We start from the raw sequence: 21,016 nt of genomic DNA, 5'->3' as shown, positions 1-21,016 counted from the left end.
GAAAGGAGGGCAAGGAATAGAGTGAATTGGAGCGATGTGGTATACCGGGGTTGACGTGCTGTCAATGGATTGAATCAGGGCATGTGAAGCGTCTGGGGTAAACCATGGAAAGTTGTGTGGGGCCTGGATGTGGAAAGGGAGCTCTGGTTTCGGGCATTATTGCATGGCAGCTAGAGACTGAGTGTAAACGAATGGGGCCTTTGTTGTCTTTTCTAACGCTACCTCGCACCCATGAGGGGGGAGGGGGATGCTATTCCATGTTTTGCGAGGTGGCGATGGGAATGAATAAAGGCAGACAGTGTGAATTGTGCGCATGTGTATATATGTGTGTGTCTGTGTTCGTAAATATATGTGTACATTGAGATGTATGTGTATGTATATTTGCGTGTGCGGTCGTGTATGTATATACCAGTGTATGGGGGTGGGTTGGGTCATTTCTTTCTATCCCTGGGGATAGGGGAAGAAGAATACTAACCAGGTATTCCCTGCGTGTCGTAGAAGGCGACTAAAAGGGGAGGGAGCGGGAGGCTGGAATTCCTCCCCTCTCTTTTTGTTTTCCAAAAGAAGGAACAGAGAAGGGGGCCAGATGAGGATATTCCCTCAAAGGCCCAGTCCTCTGTTCTTAAAGCTACCTCACTAACGCGGGAAATGGCGAATAGTATGAAAGAAAAGAATATACATATATATATATATATATATATATATATATATATATATATATATATATATATATATATATATATATATATATATATATATATATATATATATATATATATATATATATATATATATATATATATATGTGAATAAGAGCAAGGTTATTAGGTACAGTAGGGTTGAGGGTCAAGTCAATTGGGAGGTGAGTTTGAATGGAGAAAAACTGGAGGAAGTGAAGTGTTTTAGATATCTGGGAGTGGATCTGGCAGCGGATGGAACCATGGAAGCGGAAGTGGATCATAGGGTGGGGGAGGGGGCGAAAATTCTGGGGGCCTTGAAGAATGTGTGGAAGTCGAGAACATTATCTCGGAAAGCAAAAATGGGTATGTTTGAAGGAATAGTGGTTCCAACAATGTTGTATGGTTGCGAGGCGTGGGCTATGGATAGAGTTGTGCGCAGGAGGATGGATGTGCTGGAAATGAGATGTTTGAGGACAATGTGTGGTGTGAGGTGGTTTGATCGAGTGAGTAACGTAAGGGTAAGAGAGATGTGTGGAAATAAAAAGAGCGTGGTTGAGAGAGCAGAAGAGGGTGCTTTGAAGTGGTTTGGGTACATGGAGAGGATGAGTGAGGAAAGATTGACCAAGAGGATATATGTGTCGGAGGTGGAGGGAGCAAGGAGAAGAGGGAGACCAAATTGGAGGTGGAAAGATGGAGTGAAAAAGATTTTGTGTGATCGGGGCCTGAACATGCAGGAGGGTGAAAGGATGGCAAGGAATAGAGTGAATTGGAGCGATGTGGTATACCGGGGTTGACGTGCTGTCAGTGGATTGAATCAAGGCATGTGAAGCGTCTGGGGTAAACCATGGAAAGCTGTGTAGGTATGTATATTTGCGTGTGTGGACGTATGTATATACATGTGTATGGGGGGGGTTGGGCCATTTCTTTCGTCTGTTTCCTTGCGCTACCTCGCAAACGCGGGAGACAGCGACAAAGTATAAAAAAAAAAAAAAAAAATATATATATATATAAATATATATATATATATATATAAATATATATATATATATATATATATATATATATATATATATATATATATATATATATATATATATATATATATATATATATATATGTATATATATATATATATATATATATATATATATATATATATATATATATATATATATATATATATATATATATATATATACATATTCATTTATTTATTTTTCTTATATTTTGTTGCTGTCTCCCGCGTTAGCGAGGTAGCGCAAGGAACCAGACGAAAGAAAGGCCCAACCCACCCACATACACATGTATATACATACACGTCTACACACGCACATATACATAGCTATACATCTCGACGTATACATATATATATATATATATATATATATATATATATATATATATATATATATATATATATATATATATATATATATATATATATATATATATATATATATATGGGGATGTTAGGGAGGTAAATGCAAGAGTTTTGGAAAGAGGGGCAAGTATGAAGTCTGTTGGGGATGAGAGAGCTTGGGAAGTGAGTCAGTTGTTGTTCGCTGATGATACAGCGCTGGTGGCTGATTCATGTGAGAAACTGCAGAAGCTGGTGACTGAGTTTGGTAAAGTGTGTGGAAGAAGAAAGTTAAGAGTAAATGTGAATAAGAGCAAGGTTATTAGGTACAGTAGGGTTGAGGGTCAAGTCAAGTCAAGTCTAGGGTAAACCATGGAAAGCTGTGTAGTTGTGTATATTTGCGTGTGTGGACGTATGTATATACATGTGTATGGGGGGGGTTGGGCCATTTCTTTCGTCTGTTTCCTTGCGCTACCTCGCAAACGCGGGAGACAGCGACAAAGTATAGTAAAAAAAAAAAATAATAAATATATATATATATATATGACTGTATATATATGACTGTATGACTCATGGTGAGGTGCCTGAGGATTGGCGGAATGCGTGCATAGTGCCATTGTACAAAGGCAAAGGGGATAAGAGTGAGTGCTCAAATTACAGAGGTATAAGTTTGTTGAGTATTCCTGGAAAATTATATGGGAGGGTATTGATTGAGAGGGTGAAGGCATGTACAGAGCATCAGATTGGGGAAGAGCAGTGTGGTTTCAGAAGTGGTAGAGGATGTGTGGATCAGGTGTTTGCTTTGAAGAATGTATGTGAGAAATACTTAGAAAAGCAAATGGATTTGTATGTAGCATTTATGGATCTGGAGAAGGCATATGATAGAGTTGATAGAGATGCTCTGTGGAAGGTATTAAGAATATATGGTGTGGGAGGAAAGTTGTTAGAAGCAGTGAAAAGTTTTTATCGAGGATGTAAGGCATGTGTATGTGTAGGAAGAGAGGAAAGTGATTGGTTCTCAGTGAATGTAGGTTTGCGGCAGGGGTGTGTGATGTCTCCATGGTTGTTTAATTTGTTTATGGATGGGGTTGTTAGGGAGGTAAATGCAAGAGTTTTGGAAAGAGGGGCAAGTATGAAGTCTGTTGGGGATGATAGAGCTTGGGAAGTGAGTCAGTTGTTGTTCGCTGATGATACAGCGCTGGTGGCTGATTCATGTGAGAAACTGCAGAAGCTGGTGACTGAGTTTGGAAAAGTGTGTGGAAGAAGAAAGTTAAAAGTAAATGTGAATAAGAGCAAGGTTATTAGGTACAGTAGGGTTGAGGGTCAAGTCAATTGGGAGGTGAGTTTGAATGGAGAAAAACTGGAGGAAGTGAAGTGTTTTAGATATCTGGGAGTGGATCTGGCAGCGGATGGAACCATGGAAGCGGAAGTGGATCATAGGGTGGGGGAGGGGGCGAAAATCCTGGGGGCCTTGAAGAATGTGTGGAAGTCGAGAACATTATCTCGGAAAGCAAAAATGGGTATGTTTGAAGGAATAGTGGTTCCAACAATGTTGTATGGTTGCGAGGCGTGGGCTATGGATAGAGTTGTGCGCAGGAGGATGGATGTGCTGGAAATGAGATGTTTGAGGACAATGTGAGGTGTGAGGTGGTTTGATCGAGTGAGTAACGTAAGGGTAAGAGAGATGTGTGGAAATAAAAAGAGCGTGGTTGAGAGAGCAGAAGAGGGTGTTTTGAAGTGGTTTGGGCACATGGAGAGGATGAGTGAGGAAAGATTGACCAAGAGGATATATGTGTCGGAGGTGGAGGGAACAAGGAGAAGAGGGAGACCAAATTGGAGGTGGAAAGATGGAGTGAAAAAGATTTTGTGTGATCGGGGCCTGAACATGCAGGAGGGTGAAAGGAGGGCAAGGAATAGAGTGAATTGGAGCGATGTGGTATACTGGGGTTGACGTGCTGTCAGTGGATTGAATCAAGGCATGTGAAGCGTCTGGGGTAAACCATGGAAAGCTGTGTAGGTATGTATATTTGCGTGTGTGGACGTATGTATATACATGTGTATGGGGGGGGGGGGTTAGGCCATTTCTTTCGTCTGTTTCCCTGCGCTACCTCGCAAACGCGGGAGACAGCGACAAAGTATAATAAAAAATAATATATATGTATATATATATATATATATATATATATATATATATATATATATATATATATATATATATATATATTTTTTTTTTTTTTTTTTTTTTTTTTTTATACTTTGTCGCTGTCTCCCGCATCTGCGAGGTAGCGCAAGGAAACAGACGAAAGAAATGGCCCCACCCCCCCCCCATACACATATACATACACAAGTCCCCACACGTGTATACATACCAACACAGCTTTCCAGGGTCCACCCCAGACGCCACACAAGCCTTGATTCACTCCACTGACAGCACGTCAACCCCTGTATACCACATCGCTCCAATTCACTCTATTCCTTGCCCTCCTTACACCCTCCTGCATGTTCAGGCCCCGATCACACAAAATCTTTTTCACTCCATCTTTCCACCTCCAATTTGGTCTCCCTCTTCTCCTCGTTCCCTCCACCTCCGACACATATATCCTCTTGGTCAATCTTTCCTCACTCATTCTCTCCATGTGCCCAAACCATTTCAAAACACCCTCTTCTGCTCTCTCAACCACGCTCTTTTTATTTCCACACATCTCTCTTACCCTTACGTTACTTACTCGATCAAACCACCTCACACCACACATTGTCCTCAAACATCTCATTTCCAGCACATCCATCCTCCTGCGCACAACTCTATCCATAGCCCACGCCTCGCAACCATACAACATTGTTGGAACCACTATTCCTTCAAACATACCCATTTTTGCTTTCCGAGATAATGTTCTCGACTTCCACACATTTTTCAAGGCTCCCAAAATTTTCGCCCCCTCCCCCACCCTATGATCCACTTCCGCTTCCATGGTTCCATCCGCTGACAGATCCACTCCCAGATATCTAAAACACTTCACTTCCTCCAGTTTTTCTCCATTCAAACTTACCTCCCAATTGACTTGACCCTCAACCCTACTGTACCTAATAACCTTGCTCTTATTCACATTTACTCTTAACTTTCTTCTTCCACACACTTTACCAAACTCAGTCACCAGCTTCTGCAGTTTCTCACATGAATCAGCCACCAGCGCTGTATCATCAGCGAACAACAACTGACTCACTTCCCAGGCTCTCTCATCCCCAACAGACTTCATACTTGCCCCTCTTTCCAGGACTCTTGCATTCACCTCCCTAACAACCCCATCCATAAACAAATTAAACAACCATGGAGACATCACACACCCCTGCCGCAAACCTACATTCACTGAGAACCAATCACTTTCCTCTCTTCCTACACGTACACATGCCTTACATCCTCGATAAAAACTTTTCACTGCTTCTAACAACTTGCCTCCCACACCATATATTCTTAATACCTTCCACAGAGCATCTCTATCAACTCTATCATATGCCTTCTCCAGATCCATAAATGCTACATACAAATCCATTTGCTTTTCTAAGTATTTCTCACATACATTCTTCAAAGCAAACACCTGATCCACACATCCTCTACCACTTCTGAAACCGCACTGCTCTTCCCCAATCTGATGCTCTGTACATGCCTTCACCCTCTCAATCAATACCCTCCCATATAATTTACCAGGAATACTCAACAAACTTATACCTCTGTAATTTGAGCATACACACATACACATACACATACACAGACTTATACATATATACATATGCACATAATTCATACTGTCTGCCCTTATTCATTTCCATCGCCACCCCGGCACACATGAAATAACAACCCCCTGCCCCCGCATGTGCGCGAGATAGCGCTAGGAAAAGACAACAAAGACCACATTCGTTCACACTCAGGCTCTAGGTGTCATGTATAATGCACCCAAACCACAGCTCCCTTTCCACATCCAGGCCCCACAGAACTTTCCATGGTTTACCCCTGACTCTTCACATGCCGTGGTTCAATCCATTCACAGCACGTCGACCCCGGTATACCACATCGTTCCAATTCACTATATTCCTTGCACGCCTTTCACCCTCCTGCATGTTAAGGCCCTGATCACTCAAAATCTTTTTCAATCCATCTTTCCACCTCCAATTTGGTCTCCCCCTTCTCGTTCCCTCCAACTCTGACACAAATATCCTCTTGGTCAATCTTTCCTCATTCATTCTCTCCATTCTCTCCATGTGACCAAACCATTTCAAAGCACCCTCTTCTGCTCTCTCAACCACGCTCTTTTTATTAGCAAACATCTCTTACTCTTTCATTACTTTCTCGATCAAACCACCTCACACCACATATTGTCCTCAAACATCTCATTTCCAGCACATCCATCCTCCTCTGCACAACTCTCTCTATAGCCCACGCCTCGCAACCATATATCAAAGTTTTGGAAAGAGGGGCAAGTATGCAGTCTGTTGTGGATGAGAGAGCTTGGGAAGTGAGTTAGTTGTTGTTCGCTGATGTTACAGCGCTGGTGGCTGATTTGGGTGAGGAGTTGCAGAAGCTGGTGACTGAGTTTGGTAAAGTGTGTGAAAAAGAAAACTGAGAGTAAATGTGAAGAGCAAGGTTATTAGGTAGAGTAAGGTTTAGGGACAAGTCAATTGGGAGGTAAGTTTGAATGAAGGAAAACTGGAGGAAGTGAAGTGTTTTATATGTCTGGGAGTGGATTTGGCAGCGAATGGAACCATGGTAGCGGAAGTGAGTCCCAGGTTGGGGGAGGGAGCAAAGATTCTGAAAGGACTGATAAATGTGTGGAAGGCAAGAACGTTATCTTGGAAAGCAAAAATGGGTATTTTTGAAGGAATAGTGGTTCCAACAATGTTATATGTTTGTGAGGCATGGGCTATAAATAGGGTTGTGCGGAGGAGGGTGGATGTGTTGGAAATGAGATGTTTGAGGACAATATGTGGTGTGAGGTGGTTTAATCGAGTAAGTAATGGAAGGGTAAAAGAGATGTATAGTAATTTAAGGTGTGTGGTTGAGAGAGCAGAAGAGGGTGTATGGAAATGGTTTGGTCACATGGAGAGAATGAGTGAGGAAAGATTGGCAAAGAGGATATATTTATCAGTGGTGGAGGGAGCGAGGAGAAGTGGGAGACCAAATTGGAGGTGGAAGGGTGGAGTGAAAAATGTTTTGAGCGATCCGGGCCTGAACATACAGGAGGGTGAAAGGCGTGCAAGGAATACAGTGAATTGGAAGGATGTGGTATACCGGGGACGACGTGCTGTCAATGGATTGAACTAGGTCATGTGAAGCGTCTGGGGTAAACCATGGGACGTTTTGCAAGACCTGGATGTGGAGAGGGAGCTGTGGTTTCGGTGCATTATATATGACAGCTAGAGACTGAGTGTAAAGAAATGTGGCCATTGTTGTCTTTTCCTAGTGCTACCTTGCAAGCGCCCCGCGGGAGGGGAAAATGCCATTTCATGGGTGGTGGAGTGGCAACGGGAATAGATTAAGGTAGCAAGCATGAATATGTACATGTGTATATATGTATATATCTGTGTGTGTATTTGGATGTATACGTTGAAATGTGGAGGTATGTATATGTCCGTGTGTGGCGTTTATTTATATACACGTGTATGTGGGCGGGTTGGGCCATTCTTTCGTCTGTTTCCTTGCGCTATCTCGCTAACGCGAGAGGGAACAACACGAAAACAAGGTGCGTAATGAAAGAGAGAGAGAGAGAGAGAGAGAGAGAGAGAGAGAGAGAGAGAGAGAGAGAGAGAGAGAGAGAGAGAGAGAGAGAGAGAGAGAGAGAGAGAGAGAGAGAGAGAGAGAGAGTAACGAGTGGTGGGATGGAGAAGTAAGATTGTTAGTGAAAGAGAAGAGAGAGGCATTTGGACGATTTTTGCAGGGAAATAATGCAAATGACTGGGAGATGTATAAAAGAAAGAGAGAGGAGGTCAAGAGAAAGGTGCAAGAGGTGAAATAGGGGGCAAATGAGAGTTGGGGTGAGAGAGTATCATGAAATTTCACGGAGAATAAAAAGTTGTTTTGGAAAGAGGTAAATAAAGTGCATAAGACAAGGGAATCAATGGGAACTTCACTGAAAGGGGCTAATGGGGAGGTGATATCAAGTAGTGGTGATGTGAGAAGGAAATGGAGTGAGTATTTTGAAGGTTTGTTGAATGTGTTTAATGACAGAGTGGCAGTTATAGGGTGTTTTGGTCGAGGTGGTGTGCACAGCGAGAGGGTTAGGGAAAATGATTTGGTAAACAGAAAAGAGGTAGTAAAAGTTTTGCGGAAGATGAGAGCCGGCAAGGCAGAGGGTTTGGATGGTATTGAAGTGGAATCTATTAAAAAAAAGGGGGTGACTGTATTGTTGACTGGTTGGTAAGGTATATAATGCATGTATGACTCATGGTGAGGTGCCTGAGGACTGGCGGAATGCTTGCACAGTTCAGTTGTACAAAGGCAAAGGGGATAAAAGTGAGTGCTCAAATTACCAAGGTATAAGTTTGTTGAGTATTCCTGGGAAAGGGAAATCATATGGGAGGGTATTGATTGAGAGGGTAAAGGCATGCACAGAGCATCAGATTGGGGAAGAGCAGTGTGGTATCAGAAGTAGTAGAGGATGTGTGGATCAGGTGTTTGCTTTGAAGAATGTATGTGAGAAATACTTAGAAAAGCAAATGGATTTGTATGTAGCATTTATGGATCTGGAGAAGGACATGATAGAGTTGATAGAGATGCTCTTTGGAAGTTAAGTGTAGGAAGAGAGGGAAGTGGTTCTCAGTGAATGTTGGTTTGCGGCAGGGGTGTGTGATGTCTCCATGGTTGTTTAATTTGTTTATGTATGGGGTTGTTAGGGAGATGAATGGAAGAGTTTTGGAAAGAGGGGCAAGTATGAAGTCTGTTGTGGATGAAAGAGCTTGGAAAGTGAGTCAGTTGTTGTTCGCTGATGATACAGCGCTGGTGGCTGATTCATGTAAGAAACTGCAGAAGCTGGTGACTGAGTTTGGTAAAGTGTGTGAAAGAAGAAAGCTGAGAGTAAATGTGAATAAGAGCAAGGTTATTAGGTACAGTAGGGTTGAGGGTCAAGTCAATTGGGAGGTAAGTTTGAATGGAGAAAAACTGGAGGAAGTAAAGTGTTTTAGATATCTGGGAGTGGATCTGGCAGCGGATGGAACCATGAAAGCGGAAGTGAATCATAAGGTGGGGGAGGGGGCGAAAATTCTGGGAGCCTTGAAGAATGTTTGGAAGTCGAGAACATTATCTCGGAAAGCAAAAATGGGTATGTTTGAAGGAATAGTGGTTCCAACAATGTTGTATGGTTGCGAGGCGTGGGCTATGGATAGAGTTGTGCGCAGGAGGATGGATGTGCTGGAAATGAGATGTTTGAGGACAATATGTGGTGTGAGGTGGTTTGATCGAGTAAGTAAAGTAAGGGTAAGAGAGATGTGTGGAAATAAAAAGAGTGTGGTTGAGAGAACAGAAGAGGGTGTTTTGAAATGGTTTGGTCACATGGAGAGAATGAGTGAGGAAAGATTGACCAAGAGGATATATGTATCAGAGGTGGAGGGAACGAGGAGAAGTGGGAGACCAAATTGGAGGTGGAAAGATGGAGTGAAAAAGATTTTGAGTGATCGGGGCCTGAACATGTAGGAGGGTGAAAGGCGTGCAAGGAATAGAGTGAATTGGAACGATGTGGTATACCGGGGTCGACGTGCTGTCAATGGATTGAACCAGGGCATATGAAGCGTCTGGGGTAAACCATGGAAAGTTGTTTGGGGCCTGGATGTGGAAAGGTAGCTGTGGTTTCGGTGCATTATTACATGACAGCTAGAGACTGAGTGTGAACGAATGGGGCCTTTGTTGTCTTTTCCTAGCGCTACCTCGCACACATGAGGGGGGAGGGGGTTGTTATTCCATGTGTGGCGAGGTGACGGTGGGAACAAATAAAGGCAGACAGTACGAATTATGTACATGTGTATATATGTATATGTCTGTGTGTGTATATATATGTGTACATTGAGATGTATAGGTATGTATATTTGTGTGTGTGGACGTGTATGTATATACATGTGTATGCGGGCGGGTTGGGCCATTTCTTTCGTCTGTTTCCTTGCGCTACCTCGCTAACGCGGGAGACAGCGACAAAGCAAAATATATATATATATATATATATATATATATATATATATATATATTGCAAAAGGAGGCGTATCTGAATATTCAGAGGGGTAAAGACAGATGGAATGAAAGAATTAAAGGCGCACGAAAGAAGAAATAGCGAGAGGAAACAACACGAAAAGAAGATGCGTAATAGGAGAGAGAGAGAGAGAGAGAGATAGAGAGATAGAGAGAGAGAGAGAGAGAGAGAGAGAGAGAGAGGAGAGAGAGAGAGAGAGAGAGAGAGAGAGAGAGAGAGAGAGAGAGAGAGAGAGAGAGAGAGAGTGAGAGTAATGTATTCATAGCCGATATGTGACTGGATTGTTCAATCCACAACATCTAAGTGGATCATTAGAAAATGAGAAGACTAATGTTGTTATGGTGAATAGGAGAGGATGATAGTAGCTCAGGTATCCACCGTGGAGGATAACAAGCAAGTGTTTACTAACCAATTATGGCGCCGTCCTTGGTCCAGGTGACTGTAGGCTCTGGCCATCCGCGGTAACCACACACCATCAACGCTCTCTCCCCTGCCTCCGCCCACACCACGCCCGTCCCGACGCCCATCTCTGGTGCAACTGTAACAAAAGCAGTGACACTCACTCTATGACACCTGGAATAATGCACAAGAGGTGAGAAGCATTGTGTAAGGTCATCAAGTGTTTCATTTGCCAGGGTGTCTAAATAACTTATGTTTCTCCTGCTGCTAGGTAGACCACTCCCGCTGCTAAGTGATCCAGCTGCTAGGTACTGCACCTGTTCGGTACTGCACCTGCTAGGTACTCCTGCTGCTAGGTACTCCAACTGCTAAATAATCCTGCTGTTAAGTACTCCCCTTGCTAGGTTCTCTTATGATATAAACACCTACAAGAGTATGTGTATACTTATGTCTTGTTTCATATATATATATATATATATATCCCTGGGGATAGGGGAGAAAGAATACTTCCCACGTATTCCCTGCGTGTCGTAGAAGGCGACTAAAAGGGGAGGGAGCGGGGGGCTGGAAATCCTCCCCTCTCGTTTTTTTTTAATTTTCCAAAAGAAGGAACAGAGAATTGGGCCAGGTGAGGGTATTCCCTCAAAGGCCCAGTCCTCTGTTCTTAACGCTACCTCGCTAATGCGGGAAATGGCGAATAGTTTGAAAGAAAGAAAGAAAGATATATATATATATATATATATATATATATATATATATATATATATATATATATATATATATATATATATATATATATATATATACATATATATATATATATATATATATATATATATATATACATATATATATTTTATTTTTTATATATCTATTTTGCTTTGTCGCTCTCTCCCGCGTTAGCGAGGTAGCGCAAGGAAACAGACGAAAGAATGGCCCAACCCACCCACATACACATGTATATACATACACGTCCACACACGCAAATATACATACCTATATATCTCAATGTACACATATATATATATATACACACACAGACATATACATGTATACACATGTACATAATTCATACTTTCTGCCCTTATTTATTCCCATCGCCACCTCGCCACACATGGAATAACAACCCCCAACCACAGCTCCCTTTCCGCATCCAGGCCCCACAGAACTTTTCCATGGTTTACCCCAGACGCTTCACATGCCCTGGTTCAATCCATTGACAGCACGTCGATCCCGGTATACCACATCGTTCCAATTCACTCTATTCCTTGCACGCCTTTCACCCTCCTGCATGTTCAGGCCCCTGATCACTCAAAATCTTTTTCACTCCATCTTTCCACCTCCAATTTGGTCTCCCACTTCTCCTCGTTCCCTCCACCTCTGACACATATATCCTCTTGGTCAATCTTTCCTCACTCATTCTCTCCATGTAACCAAACCATTTCCAAACACCCTCTTCTGCTCTCTCAACCAAACTCTCTTTATTTCCACACATCTCTCTTACCCTTACGTTACTTACTCGATCAAACCACCTCACACCACATATTGTCCTCAAACATCTCATTTCCAGCACATCCACCCTCCTATGCACAACTCTATCCATAGCCCATGCCTCGCAACCATACAACATTGTTGGAACCACTATTCCTTCAAACATAACCATTTTTGCTTTCCGAGATAATGTTCTCGACTTCCAAACATCCTTCAGGGCTCCCAGAATTTTCGCCCCTCCCCCACCCTATGATTTACTTCCGCTTCCATGGTTCTATCCGCCGACAGATCCACTCCCAGATATCTAAAACACTTTACTTCCTCCAGTTTTTCTCCACTCAAACTTACCTCCCAATTGACTTGACCCTCAAGCCTACTGTACCTAATAACCTTGCTCTTATTCACATTTACTCTTAACTTTCTTCTTTCACACACTTTACCAAACTCAGTCACCAGCTTCTGCAGTTTCTCACATGAATCAGCCACCAGCGCTGTATCATCATCGAACAACAACTGACTCACTTCCCAAGCTCTCTCATCCGCGACAGACTGCATACTTGCCCCTCCTTCCAAAACTCTTGCATTCACCTCCCTAACAACCCCATCCATAAACAAATTAAACAAACGTGGCAACATCGCACACCCCTGCCGCACCCCTACATTCACTGAGAACCAATCATTTTCCTCTCTTCCTACACGTACACATGCCTTACATCCTCGATAAAAACTTTTAACTGCTTCTAACAACTTACCTCCCACACCATATATTCTTAATACCTTCCACAGAGCATCTCTATCAACTCTATCAGATGCCTTCTCAAGATCCATATATGCTGCATACAAATCCATTTGCTTTTCTAAGTATTTCTCACATACATTCTTCTAAGCAAACACCTGATCCACACATCCTCTACCACTTCTAAAACCACATCTCTCTTCCCTAACCTGATACTCTGTAAATGCTTTCACCCTCTCAAACAATACCCTGCCATATAATTTCCCAGGAATACTCAACAAACTTATACCTCTGTAATTTGAGCACCCACTTTTATCCCCTTTGCCTTTGTACGATGGCACTGTGCAAGCATTCCGCTAATCCTCAGGCACCTAACCATGAGTCATACATACGTTAAATAACTTTACCAACCAATCAACACTACAGTCAAGGTCTTTTTTTAATAAATTCCACTGCAATACCATCCAAACCCGCTACCATGCCGGCTTTCATTTTCCGCAAAGATTTTACAACCTCTTCTCTGTTTACCAAATCATTTTCCCTATCCCTCGTACTTTGCACACCACCTCGACCAAAACACCCTATATCTGCCAGTCTATCATCAAACACATTCAACAAACTTTCAAAATACTCACTCCGTCTCCCTCTCACATCACCACTACTTGTTGACACTTCTCCATTAGCCCCCTTCACTGACCCTCCCATTTGTTCCCTCGTTTCCCTAAAATTTCATGATACTCTCTCACCTCAACTCTCATTTGCCCTCTTTATCACATCTTGCACCTTTCTCTTGACCTTCTGCCTCTTTCTTTTATACATCTCCCAGTCATTTGCATTATTTCCCTGGAAAACTCGTCCAGATGCCTCTCTCTTTTATTTCACTAATAATCTTATTTCTTCATACCACCACTCACTACCCTTTCTAATCTGCCCACCTCCCACGCTTTTCATGCTACAAGCATCTTTTGCGCAAGCCATCACTGCTTCCCTAAATACATCCCATTTCTACCCCACTCCCCTTACCTCCTATGTTCTCACGTTTTTCCATTCTGTAGTCAGTCTCTCCTGGTACTTCCTCACACAAGTCTCCTTCTCAAGCTCACTTACTCTCACCACTCTTTTCAACCCAACATTCTCTCTTCTTTTCTGAAAACCCATACAAATCTTCACCTTCGTCTCCAAGGAATAATCATCAGACATTCCTCCAGTTCCTCTTCTCAGCACATTAACATCCAAAAGTCCCTCTTTCGTGCGGCTATCAACATCAACATCTCATTTCCAGCACATCCACCCTCCTCTCCATGGCTCTATGTATATCCCACGCCTCGCAACCATATAGCATTGTTGAAACCACCATTCCTTCAAACTGACCCATTTTTGCTTTCCGAGATAATGTTCTCGACTTCCAAACATTCCTCAGCGCTCCCAGAACTTTCACCCCCTCCCCCACCCTATGATTCACTTCCGCTTCCATGGTTCCATCCGCTGCCAAATCCACTCCCAGATATCTAAAACACTTTACTTCTTCCAGTTTTTTTCTTCAAACTTACCTCCCAGTTGACTTGACCCTCAACCCTACTGTACCTAATAGCCTTGCTCTTATTCATATTTACTCTCAACTTTCTTTTTTCACACACTTTACCAAACTCAGTCACCAGCTTCTGCGGTTTTTCACACGAATCAGCCACCAGCGCTGTATCATCAGCTAACAACAACTGACTCACTTCCCACGCTCTCTCATCGACAACATACTGCATACTTTCCCCTCTTTCCAAAACTCTTACATTTACCTCCTTAACAACCCCATCCATAAACAAATTAAACAACCATGGAGACATCACACGCCCCTGCCGCAAACCTACATTCACTGAGAACCAATCACTTTCCTCTCTTCCTACAGGTACACATGCCTTACATCCTAGATAAAAACTTTTCACTGCTTCAAACAACTTGCCTCCCATACCATATATTCTTAATATCTCCCACAGATCATTTCTATCAACTCTATCATATGCCCTCTCCAGACCCATAAATGCTACATACAAAACCATTTGCTTTTCTAAATGTTTCTCACATACATTCTTCAAAGCAGACACCTGATCCACACATCCTCTACCACTTCTGAAACCACAATGCTCTTCCACAATCTGATGCTCAGTACATGCCTTCACCCTTCTCATGAATACTCAACAAACATGTACCTCTGTAATTTGAGCACTCACTTTTACATATATATATATATATATATATATATATATATATATATATATATATATATATATATATATATATATATATATATATATATATATATATATATATATATATATATATATATATATATATATATATATATATATAAGGTGAAGATTAGTATGGGTTTTCAGAAAAGAAGAGTGAATGTTGGGGTGAAGAAGGTGGTGAGAGTAAGTGAGCTTGGGAAGGAGACCTGTGTGAGGAAGTATCAGGAGAGACTGTGTACAGAATGGAAAAAGGTGAGAACAATGGAAGTAAGGGGAGTGGGGGAGGAATGGGATGTATTTAGGGAATCAGTGATGGATTGCGCAAAAGATGCTTGTGGCATGAGAAGAGTGGGAGGTGGGCTGTTTAGAAAGGGAAGTGAGTGGTGGGATGAAGAAGTAAGAGTATTAGTGAAAGAGAAGAGAGAGGCATTTGGACGATTTTTGCAGGGAAAAAATGCAATTGAGTGGGAGAAGTATAAAAGAAAGAGACAGGAGGTCAAGAGAAAGGTGCAAGAGGTGAAAAAAAGGGCAAATGAGAGTTGGGGTGAGAGAGTATCAGTAAATTTTAGGGAGAATAAAAAGATGTTCTGGAAGGAGGTAAATAAGGTGCGTAAGACAAGGGAGCAAATGGGAACTTCAGTGAAGAGCGTAAATGGGGAGGTGATAACAAGTAGTGGTGATGTGAGAAGGAGATGGAATGAGTATTTTGAAGGTTTGTTGAATGCGTCTGATGACAGAGTGGCAGATATAGGGTGTTTGGGTCGAGGTGGTGTGCAAAGTGAGAGGGTTAGGGAAAATGATTTGGTAAACAGAGAAGAGGTAGTAAAAGCTTTGCGGAAGATGAAAGCCGGCAAGGCAGCAGGTTTGGATGGTATTGCAGTGGAATTTATTAAAAAAGGGGGTGACTGTATTGTTGACTGGTTGGTAAGGTTATTTAATGTATGTATGACTCATGGTGAGGTGCCTGAGGATTGGCGGAATGCGTGCATAGTGCCATTGTACAAAGGCAAAGGGGATAAGAGTGAGTGCTCAAATTACAGAGGTATAAGTTTGTTGAGTATTCCTGGTAAATTATATGGGAGGGTATTGATTGAGAGGGTGAAGGCAGGTACAGAGCATCAGATTGGGGAAGAGCAGTGTGGTTTCAGAAGTGGTAGAGGATGTGTGGATCAGGTGTTTGCTTTGAAGAATGTATGTGAGAAATACTTAGAAAAGCAAATGGATTTGTATGTAGCATTTATGGATCTGGAGAAGGCATATGATAGAGTTGATAGAGATGCTCTGTGGAAGGTATTAAGAATATATGGTGTGGGAGGCAAGTTGTTAGAAGCAGTGAAAAGTTTTTATCGAGGATGTAAGGCATGTGTACGTGTAGGAAGAGAGGAAAGTGATTGGTTCTCAGTGAATGTAGGTTTGCGGCAGGGGTGTGTGATGTCTCCATGGTTGTTTAATTTGTTTATGGATGGGGTTGTTAGGGAGGCAAATGCAAGAGTCTTGGAAAGAGGGGCAAGTGTGAAGTCTGTTGGGGATGAGAGAGCTTGGGAAGTGAGTCAGTTGTTGTTCGCTGATGATACAGCGCTGGTGGCGGATTCATGTGAGAAACTGCAGAAGCTGGTGACGGAGTTTGGTAAAGTGTGTGGAAGAAGAAAGTTAAGAGTAAATGTGAATAAGAGCAAGGTTATTAGGTACAGTAGGGTTGAGGGTCAAGTCAATTGGGAGGTGAGTTTGAATGGAGAAAAACTGGAGGAAGTGAAGTGTTTTAGATATCTGGGAGTGGATCTGTCAGCGGATGGAACCATGGAAGCGGAAGTGGATCATAGGGTGGGGGAGGGGGCGAAAATTTTGGGAGCCTTGAAAAATGTGTGGAAGTCGAGAACATTATCTTGGAAAGCAAAAATGGGTATGTTTGAAGGAATAGTGGTTCCAACAATGTTGTATGGTTGCGAGGCGTGGGCTATGGATAGAGTTGTGCGCAGGAGGATGGATGTGCTGGAAATGAGATGTTTGAGGACAATGTGTGGTGTGAGGTGGTTTGATCGAGTAAGTAACGTAAGGGTAAGAGAGATGTGTGGAAATAAAAAGAGCGTGGTTGAGAGAGCGGAAGAGGGTGTTTTGAAATGGTTTGGGCACATGGAGAGAATGAGTGAGGAAAGATTGACCAAGAGGATATATGTGTCGGAGGTGGAGGGAACGAGGAGAAGAGGGAGACCAAATTGGAGGTGGAAAGATGGAGTGAAAAGGATTTTGTGTGATCGGGGCCTGAACATGCAGGAGGGTGAAAGGAGGGCAAGGAATAGAGTGAATTGGAGCGATGTGGTATACAGGGGTTGACGTGCTGTCAGTGGATTGAATCAAGGCATGTGAAGCGTCTGGGGTAAACCATGGAAAGCTGTGTAGGTATGTATATTTGCGTGTGTGGACGTATGTATATACATGTGTATGGGGGGGGGGGGTTGGGCCATTTCTTTCGTCTGTTTCCTTGCGCTACCTCGCAAACGCGGGAGACAGCGACAAAGTATAATAAATAAAAAATAAATATATATATATATATATATATATATATATATATATATATATATTTATATATATATATATATATATATATATATATATATATATATATATATATATATATATATATATATATATATATATATATATATATATATATATATATATATATATATATATTATCCCTGGGGATAGGGGATTAAGAATACTTCCCAAGTATTCCCTGCGTGTCGTAGAAGGCGACTAAAAGGGGAAGGAGCGGGGGGCTGGAAATCCTCCCCTCTCTTTTTTTTTTAAATTTTCCAAAAGAAGGAACAGAGGGGGCCAGGTGAGGATATTCCAAAAAACGCCCAGTCCTCTGTTCCTAACGGTACCTCGCTAACGCGGGAAATGGCGAATAGTTTAAAAAAAGAAAATATATATATATATATATATATATATATATATATATATATATATATATATATATATATATATATATATATATATATATATATATATATTTTTATTATAATACTTTGTTGCTATCTCCTGCGTTAACGAGGTTGCACAAGGAAACAGATGAATGAATTGCCCAACCCACCCACATGCATATGTATATACATAAACGCCAACTCTTGCCCATATACATGCCTATATATTTCAAAGTATCCATACATATACATTCACAGACATGTACATATATACACATGTACATATTCATACATGCTCCCTTCATCCATTCCAGCGGCCATCACGCCAAACATGAAACGGCAATTCCCCTTCCCCCACGTGCATGCGAGGTAGCGCTAGGAAAAGACAACAAAGGTCACATTTGTTCGCACTCAGTCTCTAGCTGTCATGTGTAATGCACCGAAACCACAGCTCCCTTTCCACATCCAGGGCCCACAAACTTTCCGTCGTTTACCCCAGACGCTTCATATGCCCAGATTCAATCGATTGACAGCACGTCGACCCCGGGATACCACATCGATCCAATTCACTCTATTCCTTGCCGCATTTCACCCTCCTGCATGTTCAGGCCCCGATCACTCAAAATCTTTTTCACTCCATCTTTCCACCTCAAATTTGGTCTCCCACTTCTCCTCGTTCCCTCCACCTCCGACACATATATCCTCTTGATCAATCTTTCCTCACTCATTCCTTCCGTGTGCCCAAACCATTTCAAAACACCCTCTTCTGCTTTCTCAACCACGCTCTTTTTATTTCCATACATATCTCTTACCCTTATATTACTTACTCGATCAAACCACCTCACACCACTTATTGTCCTCAAACATCTCACTTCCACCACATCCACCCTCCTGCGCACAACTCTATCCATAGCCCACGCCTCGCAACCATACAACATTGTTGGAACCACTATTCCTTCAAACATACCAATTTTTGCTTTCCGAGATAATGTTCTCGACTTTCATATATTCTTCAAGGCTCCCAAGATTTTCGACCCCTCCCCCACCCAATGATTTACTTCCGCTTCCATGGTTCCATCCGCTGCCAGATCCACTCCAAGATATCTAAAACACTTCACTTCCTCCAGCTTTTCTCCATTCAAACTTACCTCCCAATTGACTTGACCCTCAACCCTACTGTACCTAATAACCTTGCTCTTATTCACATTTACTCTTAACTTTCTTCTTTCACACACTTTACCAAACTCAGTCACCAGCTTCTACAGTTTCTCACATGAGTCAGCCACCAGCGCTGTATCATCAGCGAACAACAACTGACTCACTTCCCAAGCTCTCTCATCCACAACAGACTGCATACTTGCCCCTCTTTCCAAAACTCTTGCATTCACCCCCCTAACAACCCCATCCATAAACAAATTAAACAACCATGGAGACATCACACACCCCTGCCGCAAACCTACATTCACTGAGAACCAATCACTTTCCTCTCTTCCTACACGTACACATGCCTTACATCCTCGATAAAAACTTTTCACTGCTTCTAACAACTTTCCTCCCACACCATATATTCTTAATACCTTCCACAGAGCATCTCTATCAACTCTATCATATGCCTTCTCCAGAACCATAAATGCTACATACAAATCCATTTGCTTTTCTAAGTATTTCTCACATACATTCTTCAAAGCAAACACCTGATCCACACATCCTCTACCACTTCTGAAACCACACTGCTCTTCCCCAATCTGATGCTCTGTACATGCCTTCACCCTCTCAATCAATACCCTCCCATATAATTTACCAGGAATACTCAACACACTTATACCTCTGTAATTTGAGCACTCACTCTTACCCCCTTTGCCTTTGTACAATGGCACTATGCACGCATTCCGCCAATCCTCAGGCACCTCACCATGAGTCATACATACATTAAATAACCTTACCAACCAGTCAACAATACAGTCACCCCCTTTTTTAATAAATTCCACTGCAATACCATCCAAACCTGCTGCCTTGCCGGCTTTCATCTTCCGCAAAGCTTTCACTACCTCTTCTCTGTTTACCAAATCATTTTCCCTAACCCTCTCACTTTGCACACCACCTTGACCAAAACACCCTATATCTGCCACTCTATCATCAAACACATTCAACAAACCTTCAAAATACTCACTCCATCTCCTTCTCTCATCACCACTACTTATATATATATATATATATATATATATATATATATATATATATATATATATATATATATATATATATATATATTTTCTTTCTTTCAAACTATTCGCCATTTCCCGCATTAGCGAGGTAGCGTTAAGAACAGAGGACTGGGCCTTTGAGGGAATACCCTCACCTAGCCCAATTCTCTGTTCCTTCTTTTGGAAAATTGAAAAAAAAAAAAAAAAACGATAAGGGAGGATTTCCAGCCCCCCGCTCCCTCCCCTTTCAGTCGCCTTCTACGACACGCAGGTAATACGTGGGAAGTATTCTTAATCCCCTATCCCCAGGGATAATATATATATATATATATATATATATATATATATATATATATATATATATATATATATATATATATATATATATACGAATAAAGTGCATATGAAGGCGCACCTTCATAGAACATACAAACCTCCAACAGCCAGGATCGAAACTGGGACCCCTGTGCAAGAGGCACAGGCATGCCTGCCTCTTGCACAGGGGTCCCAGGTTCTAGCCTGGCTGTTGGAGGTTTGTATGTTATATATATATATATATATATATATATATATATATATATATATATATATATATATATATATATATATATATATATATATATATATATATATATATATATATATATATATATATATATATATATATATATATATATATATATATATATATATATATATATATATATATTATCCATGGGGATACGGGAGAAAGAATACTTCCCACGCATTCCTCACG

The 21,016-nt window shown here is 41.7% G+C and overlaps 1 protein-coding gene across 1 annotated transcript in view; it reads right to left on the bottom strand.

Moving 5' to 3' along the window:
* The window catches only part of LOC139748986 (uncharacterized), a 368,011-nt gene that overhangs the window by 137,691 nt on the left and 209,304 nt on the right, over positions 1–21,016 (bottom strand). Inside the window, exon 7 of the mRNA XM_071662381.1 lies at positions 10,672–10,800. Within this exon, the coding sequence (XP_071518482.1) occupies positions 10,672–10,800 (129 nt within the window). The remainder of the gene's footprint in view (positions 1–10,671; positions 10,801–21,016) is intronic.

Source organism: Panulirus ornatus, chromosome 1, assembly GCF_036320965.1.
Source record: "Panulirus ornatus isolate Po-2019 chromosome 1, ASM3632096v1, whole genome shotgun sequence".
Taxonomy (NCBI): Eukaryota; Metazoa; Arthropoda; class Malacostraca; order Decapoda; family Palinuridae; genus Panulirus; species Panulirus ornatus.
This window is presented reverse-complemented; position numbering and strand designations above follow the sequence as displayed.